General features: G+C 44.4%; 1 protein-coding gene across 2 annotated transcripts in view; it reads left to right on the plus strand.

Annotated features, from left to right (window-relative positions):
- The window catches only part of PAIP2B (poly(A) binding protein interacting protein 2B), a 39,093-nt gene extending 22,479 nt beyond the window's left edge, over positions 1-16,614 (plus strand). For both annotated transcript variants that reach the window (XM_024756380.1, XM_024756381.1), the window contains exons 2-4: positions 12,288-12,436; positions 15,145-15,321; positions 16,299-16,614. In XM_024756380.1, the coding sequence (XP_024612148.1) occupies positions 12,299-12,436; positions 15,145-15,321; positions 16,299-16,355 (372 nt within the window). In that variant the 5' untranslated portion in view covers positions 12,288-12,298 and the 3' untranslated portion in view covers positions 16,356-16,614. The remainder of the gene's footprint in view (positions 1-12,287; positions 12,437-15,144; positions 15,322-16,298) is intronic.
- Positions 16,615-23,970: the final 7,356 nt, after the last annotated feature.

The raw sequence follows: 23,970 nt of genomic DNA on the forward strand, positions 1-23,970 counted from the left end.
CGCCAGGTTGAGCCATCCAGCATCCAGTGCGTGCTAGACATCGAGAGGAATAAGAAGCTAGGGAGAAGCTCTCCGAGTTTCACACTCTGTTCTCGGATTGTTTGGCGCACAACCGCTTCTACATGGGCAATTTGTACATTTCGTACCTGGCTCCACCGCCGCTGGCCCCGCTGCGGGCCCCGGTGGGCTGTCACCCGCTGGTTTTGCCCTCCCAGGAGGCTGCCATATCTGACCGGGACCACCCTGCTCCAGTGCCTGCCTTCTGCCCTGGTCGCAGGCTGTCCCACAGGACCGAGTGCCTTTATCGCCTGGCTTTTACATCGCGCCAAAAAGGCAGTATCCCATCCAGCATGCCAGGTACTCCCGTCTGGGGATTCTTCCCTTGGTGAACTGGAGGGACTCGCAGAAGAAGCCCGTGTTGTCTTCTCATAATTCCATCAGGTTCGGCCACTCAGCCATCAAGATTCCTCCACTGGGGCGCAAATTTACCCTCCTGCATTCACCACCTGAGCAGGTAGTCAAGGTTAGGAAGCCATCCAGATGGCTAGGTACCATCCAGTCACCTTCCACTTCCTTGCCCAAAGGAGAGTAAGGTGAAGGCCCAAGAAGAACCCCGAAGAGGCATGGCAAAGATGGAGGATCACCCAGAGACCGAAGGAGAGGACGATCGGAAGAGGGGCCACTGTAACAATGGGGATATACCATTGACATCTAGGCCCCAGGAGACCAGTGGAGTCCTCACTTCCCTCAAGTGCGATCCTGAGCCTCTGGACCTCCTTCCCGAGCACCCAGAAGACAGCTTGAGTGAGAACACCCAGATGTCTCCAGTGAGCTTCTCCTCAGAAAGCCATGTCATCTGCTCAGATGGAGATCCTGGAGATGTCCTGCCTCCTTGGAAGCCTGAATCCCACGCCATGGTGTCCTCTGTCCCAGCCGCACGCTGCTCCCTGCTGCTGGAGAGGCCAACAAAAGAAGTGCTGGGTGAAGACCACCGGCCCAGCTCACCAGGCTCACTGATGTCTGGGAAGGAGCTGCAGCGTGAAAAATCTTCAGACATCCCATCAAGAAGCTCCCCTTCCCCGGTATCTACCAGCAGTAGGCCCTGCAAGTGGAAGATTCCCCTGCCGCTTTTTCTGCTGCTGCTGGGGCTGAGGTCGCCCCTACCACCGACAAGGGATCGAGGTGAGTGACCCCCTCCTCCTAAGCTTCCGTGCTTAGCTCTTGCCGAAAACCCAGGCACCTTGGAGAAGAACACTGAGTGTCAGTGGAGCAATATCCTGAATAATATAAGGAAGGTCCAGCCACCGTCCCATGAAAAGGAACCCCCAACACCCAGTTTTGTAGATTCTACCCCTTCTCTTCCAGTCCCTACCATCAATGCCCCTGTTTTAACTGGGCAGCCCATGACTTCTCTGGCAATCCCTTCCACCAGCATGGTCACGGCATCTAGAAGTTTGACCTTCCAGCCTACTGTAGACCCTGATGTCACTGACATGGACACTACTGCCCCTTCCCAAGCTGTCATTTTTAGGTCTCTCCCAGGTTTCAGGGTGGAGCAGAGGCACCCTGCAGGGGTACCAGTGTCCATCACCCGACCTGTGCCGATGGTCCCCTGCGCCACCTCAATTTTTAACCATCCCTTTGGCCCCCAAACCAACCCTCAGCCCATATTTGGGACCTCTATGGGCAGCAGAGAGCCTCCCTCCCTGGTGCTCCTGTTTTTCCCAGCCCCTCATTTACAGCTTCGGCTCCTGTTTTCCCCAGCCCCTCATTTATGGCTTCGGCCGTTATCGGTGCTTCAGCAGGCAGCACCTCTGACACCGAAACTATGGACACCACACCTCCTTCTTAGGCTGTCATTTTCCAGTGTGCCCCTGTCTCCAGGTAGAACCAATACGCATTTCACACGGCTGTTCCTATTGCGGAGAACACACCACCCAGTGGTAGCAATGCCTCAGCCCATGCCTTGACTCATTTACCTGCAGCATCGGCCAACAGACAGACCAACACTTCAAGCTTCTCTTGGACCCAGGTCTCCCGTCTCAGGCCACATTTGGGGCCAACGATGGGCAGAGGCCTAACGATTATTTTCTATTGGGAAACCCAGTAAACCCAGCACAAGATAAAGTCCTAACCTCTCCCACAGCCCAGCCACTGCGAGTCAGCATCATGCAGTCAGCTTTGCCCCTATTCGCCACCACCAGCAACACGCAGCCGGCCTTTGGCGACAACCCAGGCATTCTCCCCAGGACTGTGTCCATTACTGCTGGCTTTGGAGTTGCCACCAGGATGCCCAGTACTGGGGACAGTAGCTCGCTCTTTGCCGATACCACACCGGGCCTACTGTTCATGGGACCTGCAGCCCCTACAGCTGGTAGGAGCCTTGGAGTCAGTGTGTCAGCCCCAGGCCTCGCTCATTCAGAGGCATCCAGACCACTTAACTTTGGGGCAGGACTAAGTGGGGCACCCAGCACTGCTTCTGTCCCTCCTTTGGGCCAGACAACCTGCGATCTACCTGACCACGGCAAGGCTGCTGCAGTAGGAGGGACAGGCACCATCCCAGCATTTGGGAGCATACCTGATTCCACCTTAAGTCCAAATACCTGGGGCCTACCTGGGCGGAATACAGATGGTATGGTGATGGCAGGGGATAACACCATCCGCATGACTGGAGGCCACTTTCCATCACTGCACCCAGGGCTCATCTGGATGTAGAAAATCTACATTTAAAAGTTCCATCACCAAGGAGAAGAAATCTGTGTCAAGGGACGTGTCAGTTTCCACCTTCCATCAGAGCACACCACATCTGTTGGAGTTGCAAGTGTGGGTACCACCCATGGGTTTCAACACACTTCTAGTTCTACCTTATTTCCGAGCACAAGGGGCCCACCTGCCCACAATCCAGGTGGTGGTCGTCTAGGAGGGCACAACATCATGCCCATGATTGGAGGACCTGGTATTCCCGCTTACAACTGGGGCCTACCTGGCAAATACACAGGTGGTGAGGATGGAGGGCACAACATCTCACGGGTGCCCGGAGGCCCTGTGTCAATAACTGCCATCAGACTTGGAACCCATCTGTGCAGAGAATGGGGTGGGCGATGGGGGACAGTACCACACCTGCTGTGACTGGATACACTTCTGGTGCCACGTTCATACAAAGCACCTGCCCCCCCACCCCCAGCCAAAACCCAGGTGGCGCCGTGGGGTATAGCACCATCCATATTTAGAGAGGAACCTCTACTCTCAGAACACTGGGGTCCCCAAGTCAGGACAGCCCTCTGACTTAGACGAGCCAGCATTGTGTTTGGAGGCTCCTGGTCAGGGCAGCTGTGCCTGTGCTCATAGGAGTCTGGCAGCCTCATAACCTGCCCAGGGCTTCATAGGAGCCATCAGCTAATTCCTTTCTTCTGTGAAGAAACTCAACAAATGAAGAGCAGATCTTATTCTGCAAACTGTGTAACCATGAATGGACTTTGCCTCACTGGAAAGCGGCTCAGCCCCTTTAGGTGAAACTTAACCTCTTCTCTTCCTACAGCAAGCCAGAGGACCACACCTCAGGGGTGTGGCGTGTGTGTGCGTGCGCGCGCGCGTGTGTACCTGCGTGCGTGTGTGTGTGTGTGTGCGTGCGTGTGTTGGAGGGTGAGGAGCATATGAGCCTACTTCAGGACTACACCAGACTTGAGAAGTTCCAGTTAGGAGAATGGAAGAGAGCTGCCTGTATCATCCACTGTGCCATCCCTGGTTTGACTGTTAACTTGGCCGCCCAAGCTCCCAGCCAGTTTTCCCTAGACTTGGAACTGGCAGGATGCCCACTGCTGCTTTCAGATGCTTTCTCTCCCCCTATGCGTTTGCCCCAATGGGCCCTTCTCTTTCCCAGCTTTATGTACATATGTATATATATGTCAATAAAATCTTGTTCGTATTAATCTGCTTCTGTTCATGTGTTTTTACTCACTGACTCAGCTGTAGAGGAAGAACTGACATATGTGAGTGTTGATGTGTGAGCCAGACTTAAGGCCCCCAAATTTTGTGTCCCAGTGACTGGGATGTGGAATTAGGCACACGTTATGGCTGCATATGCTTGAGTCCTGAAATCTGTTCTCAGTGTAACGAGTGACAATCAGGAGGAACTAAGGTCCAGAGGAGGGAGAGATGGGGTGACTCACCCTGGCTTCTCTATATGTCTCTCTGTCCCCTCACCACTCCGACCACACTGGAGGCTAGATAATCCCTGATGTGTGATAAGGAACCACACTTTAAGATTTTAGTTTTTGAAAATGTTTAAATGTCTTTCGGGGCATCTTTTTATTCAGTTGAGACTTAGGCCAGTCATCTTCATACATTCCCACTCCACCCAGAGAGGATGGATTTGGCATCCAGGTTCATGTGTCTGGAGAAACAAAGGAAGAGTTCATACCTGCTCTGTAATTATTGAAAATTTAAGTTGACCTCAAATGTACCATGCTGCTTAAAATAGCAGAAAAGATCCTCTTTAATAACCGGCTTGGCTCTGAGCTAAACCGCTGAAATATCAAATCACAAGAGTTATAATTGTGCCCAGTTCTGGCTGACCCTAGAGTTCTGCTGGGCCTCCACTAGGTTTAATAATGGCAAAATTCCTGAGTCTATGCAGCCTGTCTTCCAGTTGGAGGGGAGAACAGAAACCCATGTAAATTATCTGGTAGGTTAGCCAGTAATAAATGCTGTGGAGATTAAGCAGTATATGGTGAGTTGAGATTGTGGGCAGAGAGAAGCAAGGCTTTCAACTTAAACGGTAGACAGGATAAGTCTTACTGGGAAGGTGGAATTTGAACAGTCTAGAGGGAGGCAGATGAGTCAGACATCTGAGGGAAAAGCATTCCAGATCATGGGAATAACCTCTGCAAGGCCCAGAGGAAGGATGCCAGTGTCCTCAGGGAAGAGTTAGTAAATAATGTGGCTGGAATAGAGTCTGCAAGTGGGAAGGAGGGAAGGAGGAAAGGAGGACAGAGAAGATGTGTGTTTAATTCCCTGCATCACCATTTATTGATCGTGTGATCACAAACAGTTAATTCAACCTTGAAGTGTTTCAGTGAACTCAGTGCTTTTGCTACGGCCTATTTACCTCTCAAGAGTTTTGGAAGGATAAAATAAGGTAGGGAAGTATCCCTTCCTACCTTCCGATGCCCTAGACTATCAGTTATTCCTTCCTTCTCCTTTATTTGTAGCCTCTCTGTCTCTACTAGCTTCTTTCTGTGAACATTTAAACATGTTCTAGACTGTCCAGTCTTTAAAGTTTCCAGAGACCTCTCACCCCTCCAGTTCCTGTTCATTCCTATTCCTTTCCTTGGCAGCTGGCCTCCTTGAGAGAGTATCTAATACTTTCTGTCCCTGTAATTCATACCTCATCCATTTGACTTTCTCCCTCATTTCTCTTTATGGATACTGCTTTCATTAAGGTCATCAGTGACCTCCATGGTCCTAAATTCTGTGAACACTCTTCAGCCTTCCTTTTGACCTTGCATCAGCCTTCAACACATCTGCCTTACTGGGTGTGTCAGTCCCCTGTGTAACAGATTACCACAAACTGGTGGCTTAAAACATCATAAATTTATTCTCTTGCAGTTCTGGAGCCCAGAAGTCAAAAACCAAGGTGTTGGGAGGGCTGGGCTCTCTCTCTGGAGGCTGTCGGGGAGAATCTGTTCTTTGCCTCTTTAACTTCTGGTGCCTATAGGCATTCCTTGGCTTGTGGCCACATCACTCCAATCTCTGCCTCCCTGGTCACACTGCCACCTTCTCTCTGTCTCAAATCTCCCTCTGCTTTTCTCTTATAAGGACACATCATTGGATTTAGGGCCTTCTGGGATAATCCAGAATGATCTACTTATCTCAAGGTCCTTAATTTAGTTGCATCCGCAAAGACCCCTATTCTAAACAATGTAGCCTTCACAGGTTCTAGGGATTAGGATATGAACATATCTTTTGGGGAGCTACCATTCAACTCACTACACAGGGGTTCTGTCCTCCCTTGATTTCTGTGATGGCACACTCTTCTGGTTTCCTTCTCTGTCTCCTTTTCTATACTATCTCCTCCTATAACTGACTTTTTAAAATATTCACACTTGTCAGGTCTGGGTCTTGGACCCTCTTCTCATCTCACTTTGCCCCTTTTCCCTAGGCAATATCTTCTGGTCCCATGACTTCTGTTATCATTTATGTAAACAACTAGTCCAAATTTCTATATTTAGCCATACCTCACCTACTGATGCATATAAACAACCTACCTGTGTCACCATTTGAGTGTTTCAGAGGCATTACACATTTAATGTGTCCAAAATAGAACTCATCGCCCTTTATACCTCGACTCCCCATCACCACCCAAGAAAAATTTGCCCTTCCCACAGAGTTCCTTAGCTCAGTGAGTAACATTACCACCCACCCAGTTGCTTGTGCCAAAGTTATCCTTGATATTTCCCTCACCCTGTCTCCCCACATCCAGTTCCTCACCAGAACAACCTAAAATAATTTTGGAATCTACCTACTCTCTTCTTACTGCCATTATTTTAGTCCAAGTAGCTACCTCTTTTTTTTTTTTTTTTCATCTGGATTAGTGCATTAGCTGCCTTACTGGTCTCCAATTATCCACTCTCAGTCTCTCCAATCCATTTTCCATGTGGCAGCCTGAGTGATCTCAAAATATGAATTGAGTCGTCACTCTGCTACTGAGAACACTCTTTAATGTCTTTCATTGCTTTTAGGGATGATATCCAAAATCCTTCATGTAGCCTCTGATGTCCTGCATGATCTGGCCCCATCCGCCTCTGCAACCTCATCTCTCTTCCTTGGCAGTTCTCCCCCCTGGTTCTCCTTTGACCTTCCAACTGTATACATACCTACCTGCTTGTAGTTCCTGAAAGTCCCCTCCTGCCTCTGACTCTTTGCACATGCTTTACCCTCTCCTCCCTATTGCTAGCTAACTTAAGTTCTTCAGGTATCAGTCTAAATGTTGCTTGTTCAGGGAAACCTTTCCGAACCATCCCCCACTCCTGGACTAGATTGGGTCTTCCTGTTGTCTTCTCATACTCGCTTGTACTTCTCCTTTTAATTTAATAGTAATTATTCTTAATTATTTGCTTGTCTCCTGAGCGAATGTAAATACCAACAGGGAAAGGACTGTGTCCCCTGTCAAAGCAGCAGTCAAGCACAGTGCCAAGGGTAGATAGGCACGCAGATATTAGTGAGTGAGTGCATCTAATTACCTGAGCTGCTAAGAAGTAACTGGGAAAAGACAAAACCTGAATCTAGTGGCAGCATATTTGAAGTAAAATTGTTGTCCATAATGTTTAATTTTTATTAACCAGTATTAACCAGACTGAATGAAGTTAACAAAACTGTAGGAAACAGAATAGTAGAGACCAGTTTTTTTTTTTTTTTTTTTGCGGTACGCGGGCCTCTCACTGTTGTGGCCTCTCCCGTTGCAGAGCACAGGCTCCGGATGCGCAGGCTCAGCGGCCATGGCTCACAGGCCCACCTGCTCTGCGATACGTGGGATCCTCCTGGACCGGGGCACGAACCCGCGTCCCCTGCATCGGCAGGCGGACTCTCAACCACTGCGCCATCAGGGAAGCCCGAGATCAGTTTTTATATCAGCTACTCAATTGACTTTTTCCCAGTAATTGAGTCAAAAGTTCCAAGTGTTCTTGACAGTCAGACTGTTATCCTGGGCACGATCTAGGTTTATAGCTTCTGAAAAAATCTCATTTAGGTTTAAAAAAACAGTCAGTTTTTTGTGTGAGCATGTTGTATCTGAAATTTGTGGTTTTTCAAAGTGTTGAACTGATTAAGTATGTATTCTAGAAATATCCTAGATATATTAAAAGCCCTGACGTTCTTTGTGGCTGAGAGCCAAGGCCTCTGTTTCAAGCCAGATATCTTAAACACAAACCCTTGACCATGGTAAAGTGCTAAATCAAATGCTTGGCAGGAGCTTAGCACTCCTGTTTTTGACTATGAACAGGGCTACATGCTTTCCCATCTTCAGCCAAATGACAATCGTTATTTTCCATTTTCAGCATGTTTGCCGTGTCTATAAGAGGGAAAGTGAGATACAGGGGGAAGAAGTTTCAAGTAGTTCTTAGATTTCATAATGCAGTATAGACACAGACCAGACACCAACTCCTTTATGTACTGCTGAGGTCTAATTCTTGAAGAACTTCTCAAGTAATGACCTACTTCAGACTGCACATTTGACTTCTTGATAGATAATTGGAAAGATGTGGCAACTGGTGGGCTATGTGGCAGAGATAGTTGTCAGTGTTCATTGAATACCCGTGTTAGTTATTTATTACTATATAACAACTTACCCCAAAGATTAGCAGGTTAAAACAACAAACATTTATTATCTCACAGTTCCTGTGGGTCAGGAATCTGGGAACAGCTTAGCTGGGTGCCTCTATCTCCGAGTCTCTCATGAAGTTACAGTCAAGCTGTCAACTGGAATGGCTGCCTCATCTGAGGGCTTGACTCGGGAAAGATGAACTTCTAAGTTCAATCACATGGTTGTTAATAAGATCCAACTCCTTTTCACATGCGCTTCTCCGTAGTGTAGCTGACAACGTAGCAGCTATTCTGATTTGTGATCTGCCTGTGTAACCAAGCATTTCCCCCCATCTCTGGATGCTTTGGGGGTATTTTCTTTGTCTCCACTACACTAGAATTTCACAAGGATATGCTTTGGTGTGGGAGGATCAAGTGAAATAATGAACGTAAAAAGTCAAAATAAGATGATTAGAGAAACACTGTGCTGTTGGAGGGCATGCGTGATGGATGGTGAGCTGGAGAGGGGCTGGAAACAGAGAACGTTAACATGCAACTTCGGAAGCAGGAAAGTCAGGGAAGTTACAGGCAATGGTGGTATCTTACCTGGTGTCTTCCTCAAGTTGGAAGGCATTCCCCAAGTGTCTTACCTAGGAGTTCCCGTTCTCCAGCAAAATCTCCCCATTCCCACCCCACTTCTAAAGTCGAGGGGCACATTAAGCACCAATTCACTGTCACCCAGAAGGCCCACAAACCAGTGTTGTTATTGAACTAACCCAGCAACCCAGTTTGCTTAACCCCTGAACCAGTACCTTCTTTGGTCTTACTTTAGCACTGTCTGGGTGGTTTTTTAAAAGTGAGGTTGGACAGATGATGCCTTAATTTACAGCATAGATATGAAAGTACTTTATAAATTGTTAAAACGCTGCACAAATTAAGTTGTTGGATTGCTGCTATTTAGAGAAACCAAACTTCCCAATTGTGTGGAAAACACAGGTGGAATGGTATAAAATACGAATCAATACTGTATAACCTACTGTGGAGAGAACCACTTTCCTAGTACTGACAGTCTCATATCTCAGTGCCTTCAACTTCTCTAAAGTGTTTGTGTTAAATTGGATAATCCCCATGTTGAGTTTGTGGTAATTTTCCATTCCCTTTCTCATGAAGGTGTATCCTGCAGTTTGTTCTCTGTGCTCTGCCTTGCTCTTGAATTAGCAGGGTTATTCTGTTCTTTCTTCCTCTGTCTTCCCTTTTTCCTTATGGTCGTGTGCACTCAGGATTTATTTTTTGGGCAAAGGCAGATGTTTTAGAAAACTGAACTCTGATTCTCTGTGGGTGATTTCCATAATGTGGGGAAAAATCAGTGTTGGTGGTAAACAACTGCCAAGTGTTCCCTGGTGGCGCAGTGGTTAAGAATCCACCTGCCAATGCAGGGTACACAGGTTTGGTCCCTGGTCTGGGAAGATTCCACATGCTGTAGAGCAACTAAGCCCGTGCAGCACAACTACTGAGCCCGCACACCACAACTACTGAAGCCCGCGTGCCCTAGAGCCCACATGCTGTAACTACTGAGCCCACGCGCTACAACTACTGAAGCCCGCACTCTCTAGGGCCTGCGCACCGCAACTCCTGAGCCTGCATGCTGCAACTACTGAAGCTGGTGCGCCTAGAGCCCATGCTCAGCAACAAGAGAAGCCACTGCAATGAGAAGCCCATGCACCGCAAAGAAGAGTAACCCCCCCTGCAGCAACTAGAGAAAGCCTATGCACGGCAACGAAGACCCAACGCAGCCAAAAAGAAAAAAAAGGTCTCTGACTAGGAATACTTACTTATGCAGTTGCCCTGGCATTTAGAGCAGACTTAATTCTATCATTGTTATGCTGCAAATGGAAGTGGTGAAAGTCAAGAGCTGGTTTCCTCCCTTTTATAGCCTTATGGAATTATTCTGGAGCAGTATTTGGAATAATCATTGATTTCGTTTGTCTCTATCTGAAATATGTTAAACTGATATATTTCATACTAGGTGCCCTATTTAAACCAACAGTGAATTAAATGGGTTCTGTCTTAAATTCTTTTTGAGCTATCACTGAGTTGTTTTTCCATCTATTCTTATTACTCTTCACAATTATACTTGGTCTTTTAAGAAGATGAGATTTTCTAATGTTCATAACAGGTTAGAAAATTGCAAAAATTTTAAAGGAGAGTAAGCAATATTTTTTTTAGTGTACCCAGAAGCAGAGAAGGACTTTTTCATGAGTGTTGCCAAGATAGAAATGAGTGAGGAAATAATCTGTTAAAACTTAAAAATGCCTCAGGGATGGTTGGGAAGGGATTGAGTTGAGACTGGAAGGAGACAGGCTGGAAAGGAAAAGTTGCCTAAACACGATGATCCACAGTAGATATGGAGTTCCTAATGCTGAGGTAGGTTGCAAAATATAGAAACCTACATCTTGTGTTTCATGAGTTTATAATTGGAAAGAGAAAAATTAAACATATGAAACAGAACAATTAAGTAGTATTAACACCATGCTCATTACATACAAGAGCTTAGGGGAGGTGGTATAGAATGAGTAAAGACTGCAGTGGTTTTTAAAGAGTCGTTAGGATTTAAATAAAGTACAGAAAAAAGACGTATTTCAGATGATAGTGAACACATCAAAATGGATTTGGAAGCCAAAGTAAACAATTTTTAAAAATATGTACATATTTGAAAAGCCATAGACAGACACTCACACAAACTGCAGACAAAAATTAAAGCCAGTAAAAACTGCCACCAAAAAATTAATCGAAAAATAATTTTTATTTATAAATTAGTTTATGAAAAATAAAAATTATGACAAATGTAATAAAAATTCTTACAAAAGGCAAGGGAATGGTATATGTACCCTGAGAGAAAAATGGGTGAAGTACTTTAGCAGAAAAATTACAATATAAGAAATATAAATGGCTAGTAAGCTTATCTCAAAATACTTAGCCTCAGTAAAAATCAAAGAAATGTAAATGTAAACAATAACGTGCAAGTTTTCTTGTATGAAATTGGCAATAGTTTAAAAAATAATAATACTCATGAGTGCAGAGAAACAGGCATTTACATAATACCAGTGGGAATTTAAATTCTTATGGCAGCATGGCAATAGATCAAGAGCCTTAAAAAAAACAAACCTTTCCTATATAGCAGTTCTATTTCCTATACAGCAGTTCTATTTCTAGGAGTTATCCTAAGGAAATCATTAGAAAAAATGAACACAAGAAGTTCATCCAACCTTTATAATACAGAAATACAGGATATACACCAAATGACAGTGTGGCTGTATTAACATAGAAATAAGAAAAAGAAAATGATGGCGCATCATGCTGTTACTGTACGAATGGATCCTTGGAGAATGGTTGTGTGTATATGTACACACGTAGGGGAAGTCAGGAAGCTTATATCCACCATATTGTTAAACATTTTTAACTCTGGATGGTTAGACGACTGGTGACCTTAACTTTTCTCCTTTTTGCTTTTCAATACAATTAACATGTATTATTTTTGAAATATGTTTTAAAGAAAAACACATCTTAAGAATCAGAATAAGGGGCAGTTGTTTACAGTGTTTATTAAGAATGCATTTTCTCTACCTAGTTAAATGTTAATAAGGAAGCTGTGTGATCTTGGTTACGTTCTAGAACCTACAGAAATTTGGCTTGAAAAAATACTCCCCACCCCCGGCCCCCAACCCACTTGCCTAGAAAGGCTAACTGAGCCTAGATGTTTTTTTTCTTTTAACTCTTAAAGAGTCGTACATCTGTATAGTTGGTAAGAGGATATGGCTAGTTTTGTAACAGTTATAGACTAGCAGTTTCTATTCATCTATAGTTAATAACTTTGATTTAGAACTTCAAAAGCATCTGGAAGAATCTTTTCATTTCCTTGATCCTTTTATCCTTTTTATCCTTTTTTTTGCTTTTTGGATCATTTTATCCTTTCTTTTGCTCCTGTTTAGGTTCTATCATAATGAATGGATCCAGTGTGGCGAATACTTCACCCAATATAAAATCCAAAGAGGACCAAGGGTTAAATGGGCATGATGAGAAGGAAAACCCATTTGCAGAGTACATGTGGATGGAGAATGAAGAGGATTTCAACAGACAGGTAAAGAAGTGAAAGGCTAATGAGATGTGTAATTCAACAGCTATAGTATTTTACCGTCAGTCTGTTACAAGAGAAATGGGTTCATTGGCTTTAGAACAAATTGAAAATATGTAGAAGTCTGGTCTTGGCTGACCAAGAAGCAACTTCAGCTGCTGAGATCAGATTGAAGATACCTTGGAGGATGATATTGAAATGTTTCTACCATGCTAATTAAAAGAGGATCAAATACCGTGGTGTTCTGGTGTAGACTTCTGGGAAGCAGCAGCTGTGTGCAGACAGGCCAGCTTGGCATGCCACACATAGGAACTCAGAGACTGGCAGAATGCAAGTCTGAGATAGGGAGTGTATTAGGTGGGGGAAGGCTAGACTGCTTCCACAAAGATCCAGCAATAATTCATTGTCTTATATCTCTGTGGCGTTAACAGCCCAAGGTAAGCATTCCAGGTAGACAGGTGACTCTGCAAACTGCACGGTGCCCTCCATGATGTTGCTCTGCCACGCCCAGGGCATTTTATCAGATGCAGGATAACTGGAAGTCAAGCCACAAGGAAAGGCAGAGAGCCAAATGTCAAAGCAAAGATCTCTTTTTAACCAAGTGATGCCAAAATGCTCACACCCCTTCTGGGGACATTACATGATTAATAGTTACATGGCCATATCCAGCATGAGAGACAGGAAATGTGATTTTAACTGAATAGCCTGGTGCTTTGGGGAGAAGGAAACAAGTTTAGGGGGGCAGCCAGGAGTTACCACCCCATGTGGCCCATTGTGGTATGATCTGTGTGAATCGTACATAGACCATGCTTCCTGTCACACCTCTGGGCCCAGGTAACCATTTTTGTGGGTTGTGCCTGTGAATAAGGGTAGATTTAATACCAGGGAGCGTGTTGTTATGCTCTTGGAGAGAGGAAGGGCACATCTTGAGCAGTCATGTTAAATCTTGTAGCTTGGAAATATTTTCTAGCTGTTATTTTCAGTACTTGATATTTAAAAAAAGAAAAAGTGTGGCTAATTGTAATGTTGAAATAGTATGTTTAAGTCTTGCTACCAGTGACTTTTCCTTTGAATTCATGAGGTTAACTATATTGGCTGGCTTGGGTGATTATTTTTGCTTGACCGGCCCTCTGGTGGTGGCTCAAGTGAACTGTGAATCTGTCACCAGGCTTCCTGCAGGAAAGTCATGGCCAAACAAGAAGCGGGAAGCCTGTTAAAATCACACTTAATCTCCAGAGTGAAGCATACTCTTTATTAAGAGTTAACAGTGTCTGCAAAAAAGTGTAAAATATCCTAGCTATATATTGCTTTAGATTAAGACAGTCTTTAAGAAACATGCAGTTGGGGACTTCCTAGTGGCACAGTGGTTACTAATCCGCCTGCCAGTGCAAGGGACACAGGTTTGAGCCCCGGTCTGGGAAGATCCCTCATGCTGCAGAGCAACTAAGCCTGTCTGCCACAACTACTGAACCTGCGCTCTAGAGCCCGTGAGCCACAGCTACTGAAGCCCGTGTACCTAGAGTCCATGGTCCACAACAAGAGCCACCGCAATGAGAAGCCCACACTTCACAATGAAGAGTAGCCCCACTCACCTCAACTAGAGAAAGCCCGTGCGCAGCAATGAAAGCCCAACTCAGCCAAAAATTAAAAACCAATAAAGATGTTTAAAAGTATATATTAATTAATTTAAAAAAAGAAATATGCAGTTGTGTAAATACTCATTATTTCTTCTTGTTTTGAAAGTATACTACATTGATGACATCATTTTCTATTGGTATGCAAAAAAGTGTTCTTTATATCTTTCTAAGGTTATGAAAGTATTTTTTCTCATGTAGGGGCCTCAATACCAGAAAAGTGGGCCAGAAGCTGGGAGTTGGTTTTGATTTAATCTCCACTATCCAGGTAGTGGTCTAGTTACATAGTTCCTGTACCCTTTTCATATCTGAAAGATGGGAAATTTAAGAAGAATCGCTTCTCAACAAGATTGAGAAAAGAATTTCAAGCTTTAAAATGATTTTCTGTAAGTGCCATATGAGTGGAAAATGTCTGTATCATATATTAGAAGATCTGTGAATACCTGGAATTTCTGCTATTTTGACTGTTTCCTCAGCCTTATTTTTGATGGAATTTGGTTGAAAAATTAAAAATTATATTTTCTCTAGCCTGTCATTAGAAGCATCATAATTCTTAGTAGATCTCATACAAGATCATTCTTTTTTTAATTAATTAATATTTATTTTTGGCTGCGTTGGGTCTTCGTTGCTGCGCGCGGGCTTTCTCCAGTTGCGGCGAGCGGGGGCTACTCTTCGTTGCGGTGTGCGGGCTTCTCACTGTGGTGGCTTCCCTTGTTGCAGAGCATGGGCTCTGGGCACACGGGCTTCAATAATGGTGGCCCACAGGCTTAGTAGTTTTGGCGCACGGGCTTAGTTGCTCCGTGGCATGTGGGATCTTCCCAGACCAGGGCTCGAACCCGTGACACCTGAATTGGCAGGTGGATTCTTAACCACTGTGCCACCAGGGAAGTCCACAAGATCATTCTTTTTTTTTTTTTTTTTTAGGCGGGCTCTCAACCACTGCGCCACCAGGGAAGCCCCCCGACAAGATCATTCTTAACTGCATAGTAACAACCTCTGAAAGAAAGAGGTAGAGAAAAAACTGGAAGGTGTGAGTCCCACTGGGACAGTACGTCTGAGCTCTTCCCCTTTGCTTGCTAGGTGGAAGAGGAGCTGCAGGAGCAAGAATTCTTGGACCGCTGCTTCCAGGAGATGCTGGATGAGGAAGACCAGGACTGGTTTATTCCATCGCGAGACCTGCCTCAGGCCATGGGACAGTTGCAACAACAGTTAAATGGACTGTCAGTCAGTGATGGTCATGATTCTGAAGATATTTTGGTAAGAGCATATGTAGTTCCACATGTGACATAGTGAAAAGAATGTAGGATTTAGAGTCACAGACTCTCTTTTTGGCCCTACAACCTTGGGCGAGCTCTGGAGCCCTCTGAGCCGCTGATTCTTCACTCATCACCTGGGCATTAATAAGGGGGTGAGTTGAAGATGCACTGCACCTCTTAAAGCACTGTGCAAATGTGATGGTTGCAGCATCACCAACTTTCATTTTCTCCCATGGGCTTTTCAAAGCAGAACTGGGATTAAGGATAAAAATTTGAACATGGAAGAGGTTTGGTTTCAAATTATCATTTGCTGCTGTCCTTTTCTTTTGCTATCCCTCAAATCTGTATTTATAATTTTGAATGATGCTGTTATAAAAATTGCCTGTTAACTTTGGAAGGAATATACTCTTAAGAGGCCATCTTCCACTTATAATTAGAAGCCCAGATAAATTAATTCCTTGCATTCCATGTTGACCTAATGTCAGAATTCTGTAAGTGATATTGTTCTCACACAACTCACTTTCTGAATGATTGTTCCCTGCAGTTTGATGAGGTTTTAGGTATTCACAAGATAGTAGATAACCAGAGAGTACAGAAAGATGAAAAAAAAAAAATAGGAAAAAAAAAAAATAGGGATTGTGGTAACCAAACTACTTTGATGGAGTACTCTGATTTTCATCAAGTTAAGGTACTAATAAATTGAAAAAGTATTTTTGGAGTCAAATTTAAATGAAAGCATCATGAAGGAAACAGGAGTCTAAAGTAGGAAGGAGAAAATGAGGTTAGCAGGGCTTAGTACATCAGAACATTGAGAGCAGCCCAGAAGAAACAACTCAACAACAGCTTGAGTTGCAAGGAATTCTATTTTTTCTCTCCTTGAGGCTGAGAGGAAGGTACTGGTAATAACGGAAGCAAGGAAAAATACGTTTTAAAGTACAGCTTGCCTTGGCATTTATTATCTCTTGGTTCTTATTTCAGAGCAAAAGTAACCTGAACCCGGATGCCAAGGAATTTATTCCAGGAGTGAAGTACTGAGCTGACAGAAAGCTTTGAGGAGAACTTGTACGTCCCCACATCTGGGGACAACGCTGCACAAAAAGGCGGAGCTGAAGAGGGGGGCGGGACGGGCAAGGGGTGCACAGCGGGGAAAGGGGACAGTGGTTTAACTCGACACTGTGATTGGAGTAACTAATGTGCTCAGTCTTTCTCTACAAGCCTCTGAGTATTTCTCTTTTGTTCTACTGACTTTCATTTGGAGCAATTTCCTATTATTATTAGCTTTTTGATTTAGGGAAATTGCAATTCCATGTATGTGTTTAAACAAAATAAGCTGACCAAGAAAATCTGGGTGTTTAAGAATGCCCTTCCCGCTCTGCTGTATACTTACCAAGGGCAATGAACACCTGGAGCACTACTTACTCAGTCTGTTAAGCTGGATGGGAAGAGGGATGAGTGGAAGAAGCAGGTATTGTAAACCAGAATGCACAGCTCCGTGATCCCTGGGAGTTTCCTGTGATGAGCTGGGATCACCAGTGGCCTGCTGAGCCCATGTCTCCCTGCCTGAACCCCATTCAAGAAAACACAGGCTTAAAGTACTGGAAACCAATAGGAGCAACTTTCATCAGCCATCTGGTTGATGAAAGTTGTAAAGCAGGAGAGGACTGGGATGGTGATTGTCACCTGAGCCGTTCAGTTACTGTTGGCCTACTCTTAAGCCTCTGTTTACAGCTACCATCAGACTCAAAATTTACAAGGTAAAAGAGCACTAGAGTGGATTTGCCATTTCGTCTCATGGTGTCTAGTCCCCTGTCTCCCCTCCACCCCAACCCTACTCTGTTTTTGAGAAAAGGTAATGTTACCAAAGGTGTACGAGAGGCATGTGGTGCTGGCCATCAGCGTCAGCCTGGAGAAGTCATCCTTGAATCCTCTTAGTTATGTCTTAAATTTATTTTGACAGTTTTTTTCCAGCCCCATGAGGACTTGGTCCACCTGGTACCTTACTTTCCTTAGAAAGGTTTGTGCACTTTCACAAGTCAATGTATTTTTCAGGACACTAGCAAGGAGCTCAGTTCACAGTTTGGATGCTTCTTCCCACCTTACAGAATTATGCAGAAGAACTCCAAAAAAGCCTAGAAGAGCGAGTCCCGTTTGACCCTGTGACTGTGTGACCCACCAGGACAGTTGCGGCAGTTATAAAATTTTGCTGTTCCCACATACCCAGGTTTTTGAGTTTTCTAGGTTGGACTTTCTGGGTGTGTTCCTTTCCTGCCCACAAGTCACAGGGGTTTTTGTTGTCGTTGTTGATACTCATAAGGAACTAAACTTGGCCCAGGAGCTGCCTTTGTGTGCTAGAGAAGTCGGTGGGAGAGTCAGGTCTAAAAGAGAGCATGTCCAGTCCTGGCTGTTCTCCCAGGACGGGCAAGGACTTGCAGGGGCCTGAGGAGGACAGTGGCTTCTGTATGACTGCCACTGTCTTGTGTGATAGGCCTGTCAGGAAAACATCATGTAACTTGAAATAAAGTCTGTGTAAATTCAGTATGTGGATGTGGGACAGAGGTTGGAAGGAACGGACTAGGGTTTGGAAAATTTAAGAATTTCTCCTTTTTCTTATGAGGTCCCTTGTTGACTTTTTGAGCAGCCACAGGTTTATGTCAGATTGAAAATATGAACCCACATCTTTTCCTTGTTTGAGTCTTTAGGATGGCATCATTTGAAAAATGCCCTTCCTTGTTAGGTCACATGTCATAGGAGAGTAGTTTAGGGAGCTCATATTGTCAGATGTGCTCATGAATTCCCAAAGTCTCTACCTCGAGAGAATGGAACTCTTAACTCGTTTTCAGGCAGGGCTACAAATAAAGAAATGTCTCAATTCCAGCTTCAGCTTTCAGCTGGAATTGTTGCCTCTGATAAGGAGAGGACCTAGGAAGTGTGGAAATAGAGGTCTCTTTCTTCCAGGGCCGCTTTTCCTCCTTCAATCTGCATTAACTTGTCCAAGCTCAGAATTCTGAAGGCTGCTGGAAATGTGTTGGGATTGCAGAAAGAGCCATTGTCTAGACCGTGGTGTCTCCATCACAAAGAGCACCATGGATTCTTGTGTGGCTCCTGGTCTGGGAAGTCCTACAGGGATCCAGATGGAGCCGTTTCTTCATCCTGAAGCAGGCTTGCCCTTCTGACACCAGGATAGGCTAAGGTATTAGGTGTAGTTCAAAGGGCTTGTTTTCCCATCTGCTGTGGGGTTTCATCTAGGATGTCAGCGTGGTTGCACAAGGCATATTTGGTCAGGACTAAGAAATCTTCCTTCCAGCCAAGCAGTGGAACCTGAGGGCTGGCCGTTCCAGTCCCACTCAGACACAGTGCGCTGACTCAATATCAGGAAGCAGCTAGCAGTGTGACCCCCTTCTTAATGTGTAGGTTTGTGCTTCCAGCGGTTCCTCTTGTAGCGTGACCTTTTTCTCCATCTATTTTATGTTGTGAGGTGGGAGCACAATTGTCACCCAGACCACAGGCCCAGCTATAGTCAGAGTTTGCCAACTCCTTAACAGGAAATGCGTGTGGGTCTTATTGGATCTTCACTGGGGAAAGGCTGGGAACCTCTATCTCAGACTTCTCCTCATAGGAGAGGTTCTGGGTGCAAGCCAAACTAGACACCTTTACCTTTTAAGGATGAGGCTGGTATTATAAGTGATGATTTTGATATTGAACTTAAGCCACTACTCTAAGTTTTTTTAATTGGCAACTAGAAGTTTAAGTATAGAAACAGAATATGTATTTTCAACAATTGCCAATTCTGGCTGGTCCAAGTGTTAGTTTATTAGTGACTGATTTTGTGATTATTGGACTCTAAAACTCCAAAATGAAAATGATTTTATCTCCTGCTCTTCAAGGGGTAAAAAACAAAAGAAATACCTTTTATTTTCTCCTGCCCTTTGAACTGCAGCAGAAAACTTGATAGATACAGCCTAGGCCTGAGCACCTGCACCTTTGGGTCTTTGGAGCAGTTTCTGACTGCGGCAGTTGACTTTCGGGGATCACATAAGGTCAAACCCAAAAAGATTGCAAGGAAAAGGCTGGACCTTTGCAGCACCTTTAGTTTCCAAAGTCAAAACAGCTGGGGGTCCCATTAATTAAGGTTACAATGCTAATGATAACTTTAAAATGTTTTTAGAGGTAATCAGCATTTTTCAAATTGTGTATTGCTATAATGTCAAAGTTCTGTCTTGATTTTGAAGATGCTGGGAAGTAAGGAGGTGAGTCAAACACTCTGACTTCAGAGTAGAAATTAATATATGTCGGGAAAGTTGTGTGAAGAAGTAGCCAAAGGAAACAGCTTGACTGAATCTTCTTGCATTGGTGGTGCTGCAAAGCCCATGTAGAAACATCAGGAGCCCAGGAATCTACACTCCTGAGATGGGAGGGGGCAAGTGTTCTTCAATAAGGGTCCTGGCATCACGGGTTGATAATGTTGCTTGGTTAGGTTATGCTGATGTATGGGTTCAGGCAGAGACCTGACAAATTTGACCAAGATTTGGAGACGGGCACCTTTTGGGAAAGACTGTGTATTCCTAGCCACTCTCCCCCGGGATAAATGTAGACCTCGTTAGTTTGGGAAGTTGATGGAGAGAACAGGAGGGTTGACTGGGATCTGGTGAGCATCAGGAACCTTGGTCTCCTCCTACCTCTGCCCACGGTTACCCATGTGAATCGTTTCCCCTCTCAGAGATCATTAGTTCTCCTGGTCCCTGGGTACTACGCAGAGTACTTTTCTGCAGCCAGTGCTCTGCTGCCTTGTGAATTTCATCACAATTTTGTACGGTTTTTTTTTCCCCACATTTGTTTTTAATCTTCTGTCTTTATTTCTCCCATCTTGAATCTGCAATTAGTGACAAAGGACAGGGGAATAGGAGGCTGACCCAAGGAAACACTCAAGTTTCCTGCTTGTTACTTGGCCTCTGCCCTCACTGCCCAGCCCCCCACTGCTGTCCCCAGTCGAGATTTTAGGGGGGTTCATACAAATAGGACAGCTGAGTACACTGATCTCTATGGGGCGTTAGCCAAGTGATTCACCACCCTACCCCAGGGGACAGAAGATAAATCTACAAAGGGACAGATGCACCATCTTTATTTTAAAAGAAAAAGCCCCTTTAGATTTTGTTACTAGGAGTCTCATTTGTGAGGTCTGCTGAGTTTTCTTCCCCGATCCTACCTTCTTACTGGCTACCTTTTAATATTATAAATAGTAAAGAAACATTCTAGGCTGTGTACTATAAAAGAGTACAATGTTTTCACTCTGTAACTCAACACTAATTGATAATCCTGTCCTGTTGATTGTGAGCCTTCAGAAATGTTTAATGCTTGACGGGTGGTTTGCGAGACAGGGACTTTTTTTTTTAAACAACTTTATTGAGGCATATTTTACATAACATAAAATTCACCCATTTCAAGTGTACAATTCAGTGATTTTAGTAACTTTCCTCAGTGGCACAGCCATACAGTTCTCAGTTTTAGAACATTTTCATCCCCCTCAATAAGATCCTTCATGCCTATTTACATGATAATACCTGTTCCTAGCTCTAGGGAATCACTAATCTTTCTGTCGCTATAAATTTGCCTTTTCTGGACATCATCTCAATGAAATCACACAAAATGTGGTCTCTTGTAGCTGGCTTTTTTCAGTTATATTTTCGAGGTTCACCCATGACATAACTTGTGTTAGTAGTTTGTTCCTTTTTTATTGCTAAGTAATATTCCATCGGTGGGTATATGTTTCGTCACCAGGGGGTCTTTTAAAATTGGATTTCAACCTCCTGGTCTAAATGGAACCCTGAGAACATAGGGCTCCTGGCGGGGCTGCTGCGCATGTCAAAGGGACGGCCTATCAGAACCAGCTTCGTCATCAGAAGCTCCGCGAGGAGCCTGACCTGCTGCAGAAACTTTTATAATTTTGCAACTTCCTTTTTACATGAAACTTCTGTGCTGTCTACACATCGGGCTTCTGAAGCATCTGATAATTAGCTTAATAAGTTAATGAGCATGTGTTTGAGTGGACAAGAAAGTGAAACCATCAATACTGTGTTGAATATGTTTTCCTCCCCGACAAAATGGAGGAATCTCAGAACTTGCTCAATAGCGTCGTCTCCATTACAAAGCGGAACATGTGTTAAAGACCGTGCTGCCTTTGTTAGACCAATTTGGAAGGAAAGAGGCCAGCCAGCAGAGGCGGTCAGGAGGAGAAAGGGAGTGGACTTTGCGGTACATCCCAGCGGGTCTGTGCACGGCCCACGCATCTGCTGTTGTGGACGGTGAAGTGCCGAGCGTGCCAGGGCAGCTCAGCACCTCCAGCAGGCCCAGGCCTGGACTTTGGACCTTTATCCCTATTTCTCAAGTGTTTTAAAAGCTGTTTTTGTTCCTTTTTTTTCCCTAAATACACATCACATGGTAGTTATTAATACTTTGGGGGAGGGGCAGGACTTTAAAATTGAAGAAAATACTTTTCATAAAAATATCAAAAATGGAAAAAAAGTTACTTTTTTAAAAATTTGCTATACAAACCAAATGGCAGCTGTTGAAAATCTCATTAAAATGAGAATAAAATGCATTTGCTGGCAGTGGTACCCTTTTTCCTACAGTTGGGTCATTACATCATATTGCAAGGGGCCGTATGCGTGGTATGTGTTTGATTTTGTCTCAACGTGGATCACAGTTTTAGTTGCCTAATTTTCCATTCTAAATGGTGTTACAAAGTAGTACAAGCATTGTGTTGGAAGTCACAGACCTGAGTGAATCCCACCTGCACCACTTTGTGCCTTTGGCCTGAACCTGTTTATTGGTAAATGTGTGACACCTTCCTCCTGGGGGCTATTGTGAAAATTAGACCAAATTTAATTTCAAAATACTGCCTGGCATATGATAGGCACTTAATACATGGTAGTGATAGTGGCAATAATGTGTGTGGCTTTGAACAGAGGCGGTAACAGGAAATCCTTGGGTTTGAAGGGCAATTGGATAGCTGATATTTTCCTGTTCCTGGGGAAAACTGACTCATCTAGAAAACAAGTAAAGGGCTTCTGTATCTGCCTTTCAACTACTGAACAAGTTTGAGAACCTGCTAGGTACCAAGCATTGTCCTGGGTACCAGGGCTGCTGGAGTTAACAGGCAGACATCATCCTTGCTCTTGTGGAGGTTGGTTAGTCTGGTAACTCTTACTCGGTTTACACCTAGCTTGAATCTCCCAATGATTCTCCGAGGGGCTTTACAGTAAAAAGATCATGGGACCAGACCACAGCCAATGGGTTTTGTTTTGAGTGCTTTTATTTGCCTCCTTCGTACAATCAGGTTTAAAAAAATCTGAGCTGACTTGCCTATTTACAGCTTTTTGAGATAGTTATGTCTATACAGGGCCTAACTATTCACAGCCTTACAGATGTGAATGGTGTATTCATTCACTTAAAATTTTCATTAAACTAAGTACATTAAAGAGAAGTGCAGATATTGTAAGCAGTATAGTCCATAAATTTGTACCAACTTTCTGTTGGTATAAGGTGTAACGGTATACTCATTTTTAATCCTTATATTAAAAATCTTTAGAGCACGCATCACAGCTAGAAGACGTTCAGTGAACATTTGCTGAATGGATGGCGCAGATGAGGCCGTGCTGTCCACGAGATCACACAGGTAGATGAAGGCAGTGCCGGCCTCTTCAAGTCCAGTTCTTGTTCCCAGCTCTCTTGTTTGGCTGTTAGAAGCTCAGATGAGATGAATACATACATATTTAATGCCTTGGCAGTGCAGAATCCCATTAATTGCTCCTGATATCTTATTAGTGAAGGAGATTATAAGTTTAAAATTAAAGGGGGAGAACCTCATCAAAAATCACTTATGACCTGCACTGCAACCTCTGTGTAACAGAGCCTAACTGGAGAATAAGCTACCCCATCACATCTCCTTTGACCAAAGGAAAAAGAAACACAAAGTGACCTTGTGCAGTTTAACATTGCCTTCATTTTTTCAACTAATATTTAGTGAATACTTATGAGCTGGCACTAGAAAGTCAGTCAAGCTGTGCTCTAAGCCCTCCACTGTCCATCTGGAATAGTAGAGCCTGGACAATGGTAAGGAAGTGATGGCTGTACCCTGAAGAACATAAATATCTTTTTTTTTTTTTTTTTTTTTGTGGTACGAGGGCCTCTCCCGTTGCAGAGCACAGGCTCCGGACGCGCAGGCTCAGCGGCCACGACTCACGGGCCCAGCCGCTCCGCGGCATGTGGGATCCTCCCGGACCGGGGCACGAACTCGCGTCCCCTGCATCGGCAGGCGGACTCTCAACCACTGTGCCACAAGCCCATAAATATCTCTTTTTAAACTCTTCACCAATAGTTTTAGATTATAAATCCGAAGTACTGCTTGATCCTGGTCCTGAGATCATGTGAAAAGACTTCTCCAAAGTTCACCACTCATCAGTAAGCGTTATCAGGACTGAGATGGAGCAAAGGCACTCTGCTGTGTCCCTGACTCCTTGCAAGCTTTTTAGCTGATGATGTACTGGTGACTTGCTGAGAGCTGACCCCAGTGGTCTGGGCCATACCTAGATGTGAAGAGGGCTGGCTGTCCCTTCAGAAGGGACTTGTCTTGAGTTCTTATTGTTGTGTTGAG

This window comes from Neophocaena asiaeorientalis, unplaced genomic scaffold (assembly GCF_003031525.2).
Source record: "Neophocaena asiaeorientalis asiaeorientalis breed wild unplaced genomic scaffold, Neophocaena_asiaeorientalis_V1.1 scaffold303, whole genome shotgun sequence".
Lineage (NCBI taxonomy): Eukaryota > Metazoa > Chordata > Mammalia > Artiodactyla > Phocoenidae > Neophocaena > Neophocaena asiaeorientalis.